The sequence below is a fragment of the Cheilinus undulatus genome, linkage group 2, assembly GCF_018320785.1.
Source record: "Cheilinus undulatus linkage group 2, ASM1832078v1, whole genome shotgun sequence".
Taxonomy (NCBI): Eukaryota; Metazoa; Chordata; class Actinopteri; order Labriformes; family Labridae; genus Cheilinus; species Cheilinus undulatus.
Genome location: NC_054866.1, coordinates 5839667 through 5853892, shown reverse-complemented (window position 1 = coordinate 5853892; position 14226 = coordinate 5839667). Strand labels below are relative to the sequence as shown.

The window sequence follows — 14226 nt, the reverse complement described above, 5'->3', positions numbered from 1 at the left end:
CCCTTAAACAAAAGTTTAATCCAGTTTTATTTTTCGTTTTGGCGTGTATTTCTGTTCTGAAAGAGACAGCGTCTTAGATAGCAGTGTGTAAGAGTGGCTGATCGTCTGCAGCCAAACCCCTCTCCAACATTCTATCAAACACACACACACATCCTCTGTCAACTTCAAAGCCTATAACTCCAACACATTTCCTTCTACAGGCTTCATTTTTGCTTTAAAAAGTAGACAAATTAATCATCTATTTATGCTGAACTCACTTTTTTGCTATCTTTTACAGATTTTTAATAATTGCTGTTAAAGTTCGATGATGGTTTTTGGCTCTCAGACTTTTACCGTGTGTGTTTATGTGATAGAATGTTGGGACTCTCTTAGTGAGATCAAAGCAAATGTCTTCTGGAGAACAGCATAGCAACCACAGGCAGAAAAAAACATGATTGGTTGATCCTGTACACCTTTCCTATTGGTTGGTTAATGAAAAATCAAAGGGCAGAAATAGTAAATAATTTCGTACGAGGGACTTAGAGAATAGTCAGAGTGTCGGTTTCACAAACAAGCAGAAGCAACCTGAGTGAGAGAAGTACACGACATTTCACAAGCAGCAAAAGATTTTAAGGGAAGCAGAGATTTAGAGTACAAACAGAGAAAATCTACGCACAAGGAAGCGCTCTAAAATCATGGGTAGTGTTTTAAATTAGAAATGGGGACCTATTCCCGGTGTGCTTGTTTACAGCACTGTCCATGCTGGCTCTGTAGTCTGACACGGTGAGCATACACACACAAAAACATCGCGGAGCATGACGGGACAGCCGATGGAAACTAAAAACACAGAAACAGTCATTTACACACTTCTATGATCATCTCAGTCTGCCTCTTTTCTAAATGAATTTTTAAGTGTTTAAATGACCCGGCAGTCCTCCGTATGTTATCTCAGTGAGTAACAATCCCTTCATCGTTTCATCCCCCATGTATTTACACAGTGAACAAGTGTCAGGGTTTCACTAATACGCCCCTCGGCCACTCCACTCCACTCAATACAGAGTGAGAATCAATAGAGCGAATGAGATTAAGGCTCATATCCATCTGCACTGTCTTATGAAAGGCTCTTCTGGGCCTTGTTTGGATGATGTTAATTACACTTTTAATCCATTTGGCTTTCAGTCCAATCAGCGGAGTGAGGAGCATGGTGGAGGGTTTTCAGACGCTAATTGCCCTAATTATCCGAACGACAGAACATGCTGATCATGGAAGGATGTGTGCAAACGGCTGCGGCGCTTGATGCACATCAGGGAAGATAAGGAGTCATGATGATCTGCTTTTTACTCTCAAAACTCCTCCAGAATTCTGTTTTTTTAAATCTTAAATTAAAGTATGATTCTATGATCTCTCTAGGGGGTGCTTTTATTCTGAAAGGACTATATTATTGAAATTAAAGGTTACAGCATGTTACATAAAGAGCAGAATAGAGTCTGACTCACAAACTGCACACCTGCCATCTCCTTCCTCTCCTTTCCTTCCTGTTGCTCTCCGCTCTGCAGCGTTGAATATATAAAGCCATAAAAAGCTGAAAGGTCATAAAAATAAAGGCTGCTCTTGTTTCGTTTACTCTAAATCATACACATGCAGCTAATTTTAGTCTTACTTTAGTCCTATAAAATAGGAACAGCTGGGTATGAAAGTGACACAATATTCTGGAGCATTTTACTGGGTTTGTACATTTTTCCAATGTTAAATTCAAGCACTTCCATGGTGTATTTTCAAGCACCTTACAGCTGTGGTAAATTCTGAATTCATATGGATGCATAAATACTTAAAAATATTAATTGACCTATTTATCCATTAACGCAAATTTCACTATAAATGACCAAAATGACATTTCATCATAATTAAAGGACAAAAATTAAAGGGAGACTCAGCTTTTTAAACTTAAAACCTAAAAAAGTTACATATATTTTTTTAAATTTCTACTTTAATGTGAACGTGATGAGTCATGAAAATTGCGTCTCATGTCTTGAGTTCACTCCTCCAAACAGAAACTATGTTTTTACCTCAAATTATTTGGAAGATAATTTATCTTTCCATTTAGAGATCCTCAGACATAAGCAAAAATAACTAGTTAAATTGCTCCTTTTATGATGAAAAGCATGCAACTAAATTACAGTTTCAAGCACTTTAGAGCACAGGTGTCCAAACCATGGTCCTGGGACCAATTGCGGCCCTTGGTTCATTTCTGTTTGGCCTCCAGCAATTTTAAAATCTAAAAAAGATAAAATATACATCCTGTCTGAACATGAGGCTCAAGCTTGATTTCAGTGTCCTTTTTCAAGTTTGGACACTAGGTGGTGCTGCTGTGTAAATTCAGTAAACAAACATTTTGACCAGAAGAATTACTTGAACTGCTTTATCATGACTAAACTGAGATGATAATATAGATTGTAAACATGTAAACCCAAATAATAATGATATCTGGATCCACAACACCTGATGAATAAAGACTAAAGGAATACAGCGGCAGGAATGGCGCTTCTTTTCTCCTCTATCTGCTCCGTATCAAGGTCTCAGTGTCCAAACCAAATCACTCTAATCTTCCTCAAACACCAACACTCCGGTGTCAAAGCGGCCCCATCATCCTAATATTCCTCCATATGTGGACCCTCATTAAAAGTTTTGACACTTCTGCTTTTGAGCAGTGGTTCCCAAAGTGGGGGTCTGGCAGGACCCCCCAGGGGGTCACAAGACACTGAAGGGGTGGGGTGGGGGGCCATGGGATGCTTAAAAAAAAACCCAAAGAAAGCTGAAACAATTTAAAATTGTATGTTTTATCCATTATTGTTTGAAAAAACAACATATTTTTAGATGACTTTGTGCAGAACAGTACCCTTTAACCACCTCCAGGGGTGCTGTTATTTTTGAGGTCACAGGCTAAAAAGTCTAGCAACCCATGCTTTATCCAAAATCCATGCACTTCAGCTCAAGGCCACAGTTTTTGCATACTGAGTCCATTTTTTCATGCAAATTTTTCATGCGTTTAAAAATAAAATCTGTCTCAAGCAGGCTGTAGTTTGCACGCTGATTCTGAAACTTTCGTCTGTCATTTTTGGATAGGTTTGATTTTTGTCCAAATTTTTGCATCAGTCCAAGTCATTTAAATGGGTGATTGGTGATCCAGATCAGCGCCTGTTCCTTTCCCTCTCCCTCTATCACACTGAAACCTCATTTTAAACACTGTGGTTTGCTCGTGTATTATGTTGATATCAACCGTGGAAATATAACCGATAGAGGCACAAGTTTGTTCTCACAGCCACCTAACAGACTGGATTAAAAAGCTGCTCTCCATCTCTCCAACTTGGCACAGCTGTGACGTACCAATGTGGCGTACGAAGCTCTGTCATGATGGATGGATCAAGAGTGATTTTACTGAGTATCTGGCTCATCCTTACTGCTTTTTTTCCCACTCTGTAAACCATTTTTGGTCTCCTGTGATGCTTCCACAAACCCTACAGTGCGAAGTGTAACTATCACTCACTTCAGTTAGGTGGTGGGTTGCCAGGTCACAGGTTCAGAGAGGTTGAGATTTATGCTGATGTGGACTGTGTATATGTTACGTGATTCATACATCATCTGGCAACCTTGGTATCCTCAGAGAAACATACAGAACATTTGATTTTGCATTTATGAATCTGTGTATTTTAAGTAAAGTGAAACTTACAGCAGTTTTCCCAGAAAAAATTACAAAAGAGGAGGTGGGTATGACTGAGGTGTTGGTGGGTCCTGAGGCTGGACCAGTAGGGAACCTCAGACGTGCATCAGAGGATTATGATGTTAAAAATCAGTTGAAACTGTCCTGATGTCTGTGGTCTCCCACGGCTTTAAAAGCGGTTCATAAAGTCATCTTTTGTGTAGCGCACATCGACAGAACAAGCTTTTCTCTCTCTCTGCTCACACTTTCCCTCCTCTCTAAACTCCTTCACCCTCCTGAGATTGCTCATAAAGTTTTATGATAAACAGAACTGGGTCAGAAATAAAAGCTCTAAGGCTGCTTTTACGCCCACATGGCAGGAGTAAATCGGTGTTTGAAAAGAAGCAGAGATGAACGGCTGCTAACACACCTGGGAAGTGACAGACACCCAGTCTGTTTACATGGAGGTGAGTATCCCGGTTTGGATCTGGTTTATGAAGTATCCCATTCAAGCCTTATCCTGATTTTTCTATCTAGACACTCAGACAGAGAACAGGAAACTGTGGCACCCACAAGCTTTATTCATTTTTGGACAGCTGTGCAAACCTCGCCTCAGCCAAAAGATGCATCAGCACACAAACGAGAGCGTCTCAGTCCAGAAATATGGGATAAAGTTTACAAAGAGGATTCTCCATTCGGTGTAATCGCACTAACTGTCCTTGAATAAATCATATAAAGTGATTACATTTGTTTCTGAGAGCAGATTAACAGAGCGAGTGTTGTCTAAGCCCCTGGGCAGCTAGGTTGGGTCCTGCTGTGGGAACCTGGAGATGCTGCTGGTTGTGTAATAATGTGTAATAATGTGTAGTTGTGGTTTCAGGCTGCCTTTAGACTCAGCACTTCTCTGTGGCTGTAAAAACCTGCTGGAATCAGGTACTGGCTGTTTGAACATTTCCAACTCGCAATGAGGAGCGTGGGGAGTCATCGGAACCGCAAGAACAATTCACAGCCCTGCAGAGCACTCAGATACGGGGCCGCTTTAGTCATCTGGAGGCCCCGGGATAAGGCAAGTACGAGGCCTCTTTAGGTCCGCTTAGATATCAGAGCAAGAGGAGATTTTACAGCAACTCTTCAGTCAATACAGGAGAGGATTAGAGCCACTGAAGGAGTACTTTATGATCCAACTAGTTTCACATTCAGAGAAAAGTTTTAAGAAATAAGATTTTTTTGATTATTCTTGACTAAATCCCAGAATTTTCCCTTCAATCTTTGAATTCTGACTCAAATCTAGGAATTCGGACTTTAATCTCCTAATTCAGACTTTAATCTCTGAATTCAGACTTTAATCTCAGAATTCCTACTTTAATTTCAGAAGGCCAATTTTAATGTAGGAATTCTGACTTAAATCCAAGATTCTGATTTAAACCGTTATTCTCATTTTTAAAATTGGAATTCAGATTTAAACCAAAAAAGTCTGACTCTAATCTAAAATTCTGACTTAAATCTATGATTTCTGACATAAACCTTAGAATTCTGTCTTAACTCTTAGAAATCTGGTTTAAATATCAGAATTTTGACTGTAATCCTGGAATTCAGACTGAAATAAAAAAAATCTGATCTAAGTCAAAGAATTCTGACTTGTATGTTAAAATTCTGCCTTAAATCTCCAAATTCTGACTTAAATATTAGAATTCTGACAAATCTAAGAAACTTGACTTTATTCTCAAAACTCAGATTTAGATTTTTGGGTTCTGACTGTAATGAAGTAATTCTGACTAAAATCAAACAATTTGTCTCAAGACCAAATATTCTGAACTTCATCTAAGAATTCTGACTTAAATCTTAATATTTTGACATTAATCTCAAAATTCTTACTTTAACCAAAGAAATCTGACTTTAATCTTGGAATCTTTTTGCCTTGGATTATACCGTTATTCTCATTTTATACTTAGAATTCTGAATTAAATCAACAGAGTCTGACTTAAATCTTAAATTTTGAGTTAAATATATGAATTCTGTCTTAAATCTTAGAAATCTGGTTTAAATATCAGAATTTTGACTGTAATCCTGGAATCCAGACATAAATTTAAAAAAAAATCTGATCTAAGTCAAAGAATTCTGACTTATATGTTAAAATTCTGCCTTAAATCTCCAAATTCTGACTTAAATCTTAGAAATCTGACAAATCAAGGAATTTTGACTTTATTCTCAAAATTCAGACTTAGAGCTTTGAATTCTAGCTCAAATCTTAGAGTTCTAACTTGAATCTTACAATTTGACATTAATCTCAAAATTCTGACTTTAACCCAGGAAATCTGACTCTAATCTTGGAATACTGACTCAAATTTATGAACTCTGACAAAAATGTAAGAATTTTGACTATTCAGACTCAAGTCAACAATTCTGACTTAAATCTTAGAATTATTACTTAAGTCTATGACTTCAGACTTAAATCTAAGAATTCTGACTGAAATCAGAGAATTTTGACTTTAATCTCAGAATTTGAAAAGTTGTTTCTTGAAATATTTTCTCAGTGGTGCTTATCTTTTTCCACACAAAGCCACACAGTGACGTACCATTGATGAGCAGGCAGCAGCCAGAGTAGCTCATATAAATCCACATTACAGTTAGTTTCCCTGTTTCAGCCATGAATCACAGTTAATGACAACAGCCAGTTACCCGTTTGTATTTAAAAGGGCAATTCAGTGACTGACCACAACAGACAACACTCTAATTTTACTGGCTTTATGATCACATTCATTAATTTTTACTACTGCTGTTAGCATAACTGCATTAACTATGATTAATTAAGGTCCACAATTAGTGCATTAACTTTTTTAATAGTGTTAATCTCATGCTTTATTGCCCCTGTCTTTGGTTAATCCACATCAGTGTCTCCTTGCAGCCACAGTGGTGTAAAATAAGTCACTACTGCTTCTTAGTCTCATTTCACTTTAAAATAACTCAGAAAGTCATCAAACATTTACAGTTTTATTATTCCATTATTTATTTTACGATCCAGAACTAGTTCCTTTTTCTGTGGTAATCTACCTGCAGCTCATTTCCTTTCAAAATAAAAGCAGGAAGTGGAGGATACATACACAGAAGTTCTGGTATATTTCTTTGACATCTGCCATCAAAATGTGCCTGGAGTTTAAGATATTTTGCAGTATGGGGGTCTATGCTAGAGGCTAAAGGTAATGTGGGGTTCTCTGGCATGACAAGTTTGGGAAGAAACCAACTCCAAAAACACAACGGGCCTCTTCACACACACAACACAAGACAATCAAGACAATGTCCATAAAATCTGTGCCCACACGGAGATGAAAAGCTCTGGTACACCTACGCATACACCAGGAGAAACTGACGGCAGCTTTATGAGACCACCCTCTTCAGCCCATTCATTTAGCACATACAGACAGGCATTGTGAGGCGCTACAGTCTGTTTTCAAAAACACCGATGTTGGCCGGAAGGCTTAAAGACAGCACATTGTGCTCTGTTGTGACAGTGTGTAATACTTAACAATCGCCTCATCATAGCCATGTCCGTGACCTGTCGGAGTCTTACACAGCCACCCGAGCAGAACCGCTGTGTTGACAGCCAGTCGCACCTCGTGAAGAGGGCAGCTCAGGAAAGCTCTCTGCGCCTGTTTGTCTCTGTGTGGCTTTTAAAGAGAGACGGGAAGAGGCACTTATGGGACGACTCTTCTGCTGCTTCCCTGTTAGGTTCAGGCAACGAGCACCGGCTGGCTGATTCGGCCTCCAGAAGGCCTTTTGGTGCAGGGAGGAGACAAACATAAAATAATAGCAGGAGATTTGTATCTAACCTGAATGAATTTTTAAAAACAACATCAGGTCTAGGGGTTTAAAAAATCTTTACCTGCAACAAAATGTTTGTTGTTTTTAGTCATTTTGACTAATATGAGGCCTTTCTCCATGGAGCTCAAAGCATTCATGGCAGATGAACAAATGATTTTAAAGCACCACTTTGCAGTCAAAGTACCATGCAAATACTCAAAAACAAGACTTGTTTTTCAGCTTGGACCTCAATTGTAACAAAACTATAAAATACTAAATGGAAAGAAAAAACAAGGCCCCAACATCCCCAGCTTCACCAACATTTCGTCCTGTGCCTTTGATGATGATGTCATCAAAGCTTTTAATTTTACAATCTACAAGGCAAAAATGGAGGGAAAAGGGCCAGAAGATCCCAACTTGTGCTACTAGTTCAAAATGTTGCCAGCGTGTTGCCAGTTCTTAATATTGGCAACATTTCCCGCAACTTAGGGATATCCTTCCTCCTTACTTCTTCCTAAGTATTGCCAACTTATTTGGTCAATTAAAGGATACCCTAGCTTTTTAGCCAACTCTGCCAACTCTTACAAATGTTGCCAATGTATTCTTGCAACTCTGTGAAACTCTTGGTCCTCACCAGTTCCACCCATGTTTCTGAATGTTTCTAGTTCCACTTAATTTTCTCATTAATGCAAATGTATTTGTGCAATTAAGGGAGACACTCCTTGTCAATTTCACCCACTTCCTTGAAAGTTGCCAATGAATTTGTGGAATTTTAGACATTGCACTCCCTTAGACAATGCTCTCTCTCTCTTTTTGGTAGATATATGACTGAATGTTCCCAGCATCTTTGGGCAACTTGGGCAACCAATTCTACCCACTTCCAAATGATGCCAGTTTTTAATATTGTCAATGAAGTTGGGCAGTAAATAAAAACTCTTGCTCCTTGTCAGTTCTAAATGTTGCCAATGCATTTGTGCAATTTATGAATAACCTTCCTTTCTGACAAATTCTGCCCACTTTTTAAAATGTTGCCAGTTCTGAATGTTGCCAAAATTTTTCAGCGACCTGTGCTCCTTACTTGCTCTTAACTAATTCTACCCATTTAGGAATGTTGCCAATGTATTTAGGCAATATTAAGGTACTCTCGCTCCATGCCAATTACTTCTCCAAATGCAGCCGGTTCTTGATGTTGACAACTTATCTGGTCAATTAAAGGATACCCTAGCTTTTTAGCCAACTCTGCCAACTCTTACAAATGTTGCCAATGTATTCTTGCAACTCTGTGAAACTCTTGGTCCTCACCAGTTTCACCCACATTACTGAATGTTGCCATTTCCACCTTATACCCTCATTAATACCAACTTATTTGTAAATTAAGGGAAAATTGCACTCCTTTTCAATTCCACCTACTTCCCTGAACGTTGCCAATTAATTTGAGCAATTTAGACATTGCACTCCTCCTCTTTGCTTAAAAATATGACTGAAGGTGATGAAGTTAGCAACATTTAGGAAAGTCAGCTGAACTGGCAACATTCAGAGATATGGTTGGAGGTAACAAGGGGCAACGGTTTCCCTAACTTGCACATTTGGAAAAGTGGGTGGAATTCTGTGGTTGAAGATCATGATGTTTCTGTCTACTTTAATCCCACTGATCATTCAAAAATGGAGATCTGATCATTCTGACACACGTGAGATTTAAGAGGACTGAAAATGTTGACAACCTCAGTATAAAAGATTGGTTAGGATTGCATTTTTGTTGCTGTGACATCAGACAAGTTTAATCATGAAAAAGGGATTTTCACTTTCCATTTCTTTATTTTTTGGTACCTGTTTGACACCACAGCAACAAAAGTAAAAGTCTGAGACAACTAATATTGGGCAATTTATTGTTTTGAATCTTCAAAAACAGCAACTCTCCTGTTCAAGGTATAAATATCTCAAATACCTCGCTTTTTACTAGTTGCAATGTAGTTGTGCAATTAAGACATTGCTATTTCTCTCTTGGTTTTAAAATGTGACTGAATATCATGAAGTTCTGGCCAGGCCAGCAGCCGTTAAAACTCGGGTTAGGCTTAGGCGATTGTTTAGGGATTTATCTCACTGCTATTGGCTTGATATGAAGACATTTGGGGGCTTTTCAAGGGGCCTGGGTCTTGCTGTAGGGGCCAAAGGTCTTCTACAGGGACTTTTTGGGGAATCCCAACCTATACTGCTGCAACTTTATGAATGTTTACACCTTATTTACACCCAAAAGGTGCATCTTAATGATTCAGACATGTATGATTCTCTCCTGTGATGACTGTATCTTGATAATCTACCGTTGCAGGATGGTAAAACCACCTCTGTGTCTGCTTGTTGTGGTGTTAAAAGGTGTTATTGTGATCTGAGTCAGATAGTCAGATAGATAGCGGTTGGCCCACCCTGCTGCGAGCCTCCTAACTATCTCTTTTCTCTCTGTAATTGTACTCTGGCTTCTGCTGTGCGAGGACCACACGGCGGGATCAGAGACGACACGCCGCCACGATAGTTCCGCACACTTCCCGGTCACGCTTGCGATATAAATTCTTAGATATGCCAGGAATGTCGCAGTCCTTTTGCTGCTCACCTGGCTGTGCAGAGAGCTGCGTGCTGCTCACATGGGGGCTCGTTCACCTCGGTAATCCCACAGAAACACAACAGGCTCAACTCTATTCGACATGTGTGGAGAATACCACGGCGTGACCTGGAGAGAAAACATAATCCAGCCTGCATGTCATCACCGCTCGCTGGTGGGCCACCTAGATCACTTGTTCGCAGTGAAGCAAATATTTCAACTTAAATACGGCAGCAGACCGTGTAAGCAGAGGAGGTTTCACCATCAGGCAAAGGCAGGCAACAGTCTGGGGCCTCGCTCATCAGAGGGCCTCTAGGTGGAAGATGTGAGCTGCACGTTCAAGATCATGTTTAAAAATTCAGATTTTAGATGTAAACAATGGGACAAAAAATAAAAAGAATCAGGTAGTATATCCAGGTTTGTTAAAATCAGGTTAACAGCCTGTCTCAGTTTCTGACATCAGGATCTGATGTTCTAACACTCTGTCACTAAACAGGATTTTCAAAAAAGGCAATCAACGCAAGGATACTAAAATCCTGAAAAAAGCCTGGGGCCAATGCACTGAGGGGCCACAGGGTGCAAAATTGTTCATCAGATGTGAGGTTTGAAATTATTTACAATGATTAAAACATGTATTCTGAATGTAAATAAGGTGACAAGGATGAAAAAATTGCATCCAAATGGAGTTTGATTTACAGTTATGCCATGATTGGCAATCTCCTGAGGCCCTGTGCTTCAAGGGGCTTAAAGATAATCATATAGGTGCATCAACGATGGCGTAAACGTCTAAAATTATTGTAAACAATTACGTTTAAAGTAAACAAGGCACCTCAAAATAGATTTTGAGGTCCATGTGGAGGACCCCCAGCCCCTACAGTGAGGTCTGAGGCCCTCAGAGAGTCCCAAAATGTCCACTGATAGTAGAAAAATCCCTGTAGATGAACTGAAACTATGAACTGGTGGATTACTGTGAGGTGAAATGCCATCAGTAAATAAAAATGTCTGATTGGTGTTGGTAGGACTGATATTGCAATGATTCTGAGCATGTATGTATTTAAAAAAATGTTTTTATGCTGTTAATGGACAGATACAATAGTGGATAGTGTGAGAATCTGGGGAGTGGGAGTTGGGGAAGAAGCCAAGATTTAAATCCAGTCCCCCTTCAAGAAGAATCAGTACATGCAGGCAGGACCACGAGGCCGCTGGTTCTCTACGACTGGGTCAGGACCTGAAGGTGGGCCGTGAATCTGTGTCTGGGGAAAAAATACGTCTCTGACATATAGAGACCTAAAGTGGACGTTCATAAACACTATTATAGTTTTCCTGTGATAACAAGCAAATTTCACTCATTGAAACAAGATTTCCCCTTTTTTATCTTCTTTTCCTGGGATTAAAAATCTGGGTTTCCCAGGATAATGACATAATTCCTTAAGAAATTTCCTCTTTCTCAGGAAAATGACGTAATTATAAAATGTATGCATGTACATTTGAGTAATTTATGTATTTATTTTATTTGGGACACACTCTATCATAAAGAGGTTATAGAGGTAAAGAGGCTATAGACGTGTTGAAACATGTCAATAGTAATTAAATGCTTTTTTAAATCTGAAGAACTGTTGGCTGTTTCTTAACTTGTATGACATCACCATCAAAGGAAGATGGGATGCTGGTGAAGCTGGGGATGTTGGGGCCTTTTCCCCTCAATTTTTGTCAAATAGATAGAAAATGATGAGCTTTGATGACATCACCATCCAAAGCCAAGGATGAAATGTTTGTAAAGCTGGGGATGTTTGGCCCTTTTTTGTCCACCATTTTTGCCAAATAGGTTTTTAATATTGTAAGCTTAGATAAGATTCTCATCAGAGGCAGAGGGTGGCATGTTTGTGAAGCTGTGGGTGCTGGGGCCTTTTATCTTCCATTTTTGTCAAAAAGATGCTAAAACTGTAAGCTTTGATAACGTCATCATCAAAGTCAGAGAGGGGAATGTTTGTGAAGCTTGAGGTGGGGTGGCTTTTTTTCCCCTTTTTTTCTAAATAGTTTATAAAATCATAAGCATTGATGAAAATCATTAAAGGCAGAATGTGAAATGTTGGTGAAGCTGAGGATGTTGGGGCCTTTTTTCCCTCCATAATTGATGATAAAATTCTAAGCTTTGATAACATCATCTTCAAAGACAGAGAGTGGGATGTTTGTGAAGCTGTGGGTGCTGAGGCCTTTTTCCCTTTTTTCTAGATAGATTATAAAATAATCTGAGTGTTGATGACATTTCAAAGATAAAGGATGAAATGTTTGTGAAGCTAGGGGTGATGCAGCTTTTTCCCCTCTGTTTCTGTGAGATTATAGTTGGAAACTTATGGGAAAGTGGGTGTTTACTTGCACTCCTTGCCACTTCCACCCACTTTTCCAAAAGTTGCCACAAATGACAATCAACATTAGGGGCTGAATGTTGGTATTTATGTGTTCTAGTAAAGACAGAGAGATGGTGTGTGCTGTATTTTTTATAATTCGTCCGTTTTGGTCTGAAGAAGGAAGCGAGTTCTGCATAGTTAGCAGTGTTTGAGTTCTGATGAAGTCCTGTTGTATATTTGGGTATCTGTACTTTACATTCTGTAGTGCTCAGGCTTTGGCACCTGAAAAGAGATGCTTCTAAATATTTGGTTCAAAACCTGTAATTTCTTTGAGATAAATGGCAAAGGGCCTCTCGTCGGCCTTTGCCTGGGGCCTCCAAATGACTAAAACGGCCTCTCTGCAGACAAGACAGATGTCTTTGAATCTTTGAATGACTCTCGGTTACACTTGATCCAGACGGCCTGATTTGGATCCAGCACCATGTGGGAGTTAAAAATCAAATCATACACGTGTTTTTCTCTCTTGGCCTTTCTCCCCTCCTGTCTTCAGATCGTGTTCGGCTCGTGTTTTGCGTCGGTGGTCGTGCCAGGAGGGCTTGCGAGTGTCTCCACGTACCTGATCATCTATCTGGCACGCCGTCAGGTTGTGCTGCTCGGCCACAGGGGCGAACTGGATGTGCTTCAGCCAGCTCCCGCTATCTGGCTCGCTGGCATCCACGCAGAATTTTACATGGCCTGACCCGTCCAAGATCTGCAGCAGAAAGAGTGAGAGAGAGAGAGAGAGAGAGAGAGAGAGAGAGAGAGAGAGAGAGAGAGAGAGGGAGATCAGACTTTAATCAGTATCAGTGCAGGTTACTGTGTCCAAACACTGACTAACCACATACCTCCCACATGTCAGGGGCCGCTCTGTGCTGCAGCACACTGACTCACAAGCACTCACACAGTTTAGCCATACAACCTGAGCACAATATCCAAATTCCTTTTTGTAAAATAAAAAAAAAATATTCTGTATTTTCCAGCACAAATTGAACATAAACTCCTTTCACTTTATTAAAACCAGGAAATACAAATAAAACGACTTAAAAATAAAAAAGCTAATAAAAATGACATAGCTGTATTTTTAGAGCTTTAAAAACATGTGATTTCTATTTCAAGAAACAAAACAATTAAGAAATAAAAATATTATTAATGATAATTATTTTTAGCAGCATAAATAAATAAGCAACATTAAAAAAAACATAAAATATAAAGCAGATTAAAACAATGGCCTAGAAATGAACACATTTAGCCTTTAAAATGTTTTTAAATAAGAAAAGAAAATTTAAAAGCTCGTTTCCTTTGTTCTATTTCTCTTGATCGAATTCGTTTTTGATTTTTTTATCTCATAAATCAGGTTTATTTATAAAGCACGCTAAAAACAATATCTGTTGACTAAAGTGCTCTACAACCAGGAGGCAAGAACTGATTTAAGGGAACAAAATATCGATTAAAACACAACATGAAATTAAAACGAATTATAAGAATAATAGAAAAAAATAAGGAATAAAGATAAACCCGGTAAACTGCAGAGACTTTCGCTGCTTGTTTTCTAAAATTGCAGTTTTTCAAAATAAAAGAAAACGGAAATAATTCACTTTGGAAATAAGCGTAATAAAATAACCGTGTATAAAATCGAAGGTAACGATCGTTTGACCGAGCCATAAATCCTGAACCCTCCTCAAAGCCAAACAATAAAAACAGTTTATCATTATGCAAATTAAAGCCAGTGATCCGGCTCCGTTTTAACTAACATTTATGGATTTAGTTCTTTT

At 39.0% G+C, this 14226-nt stretch overlaps 1 protein-coding gene across 13 annotated transcripts in view; it reads right to left on the bottom strand.

Moving 5' to 3' along the window:
- The window catches only part of mecom (MDS1 and EVI1 complex locus), a 354218-nt gene that overhangs the window by 49075 nt on the left and 290917 nt on the right, over nucleotides 1-14226 (bottom strand). For all 13 annotated transcript variants that reach the window (XM_041803416.1, XM_041803375.1, XM_041803393.1 and 10 more), the window contains one exon: nucleotides 13032-13166. In XM_041803416.1, the coding sequence (XP_041659350.1) occupies nucleotides 13032-13166 (135 nt within the window). The remainder of the gene's footprint in view (nucleotides 1-13031; nucleotides 13167-14226) is intronic.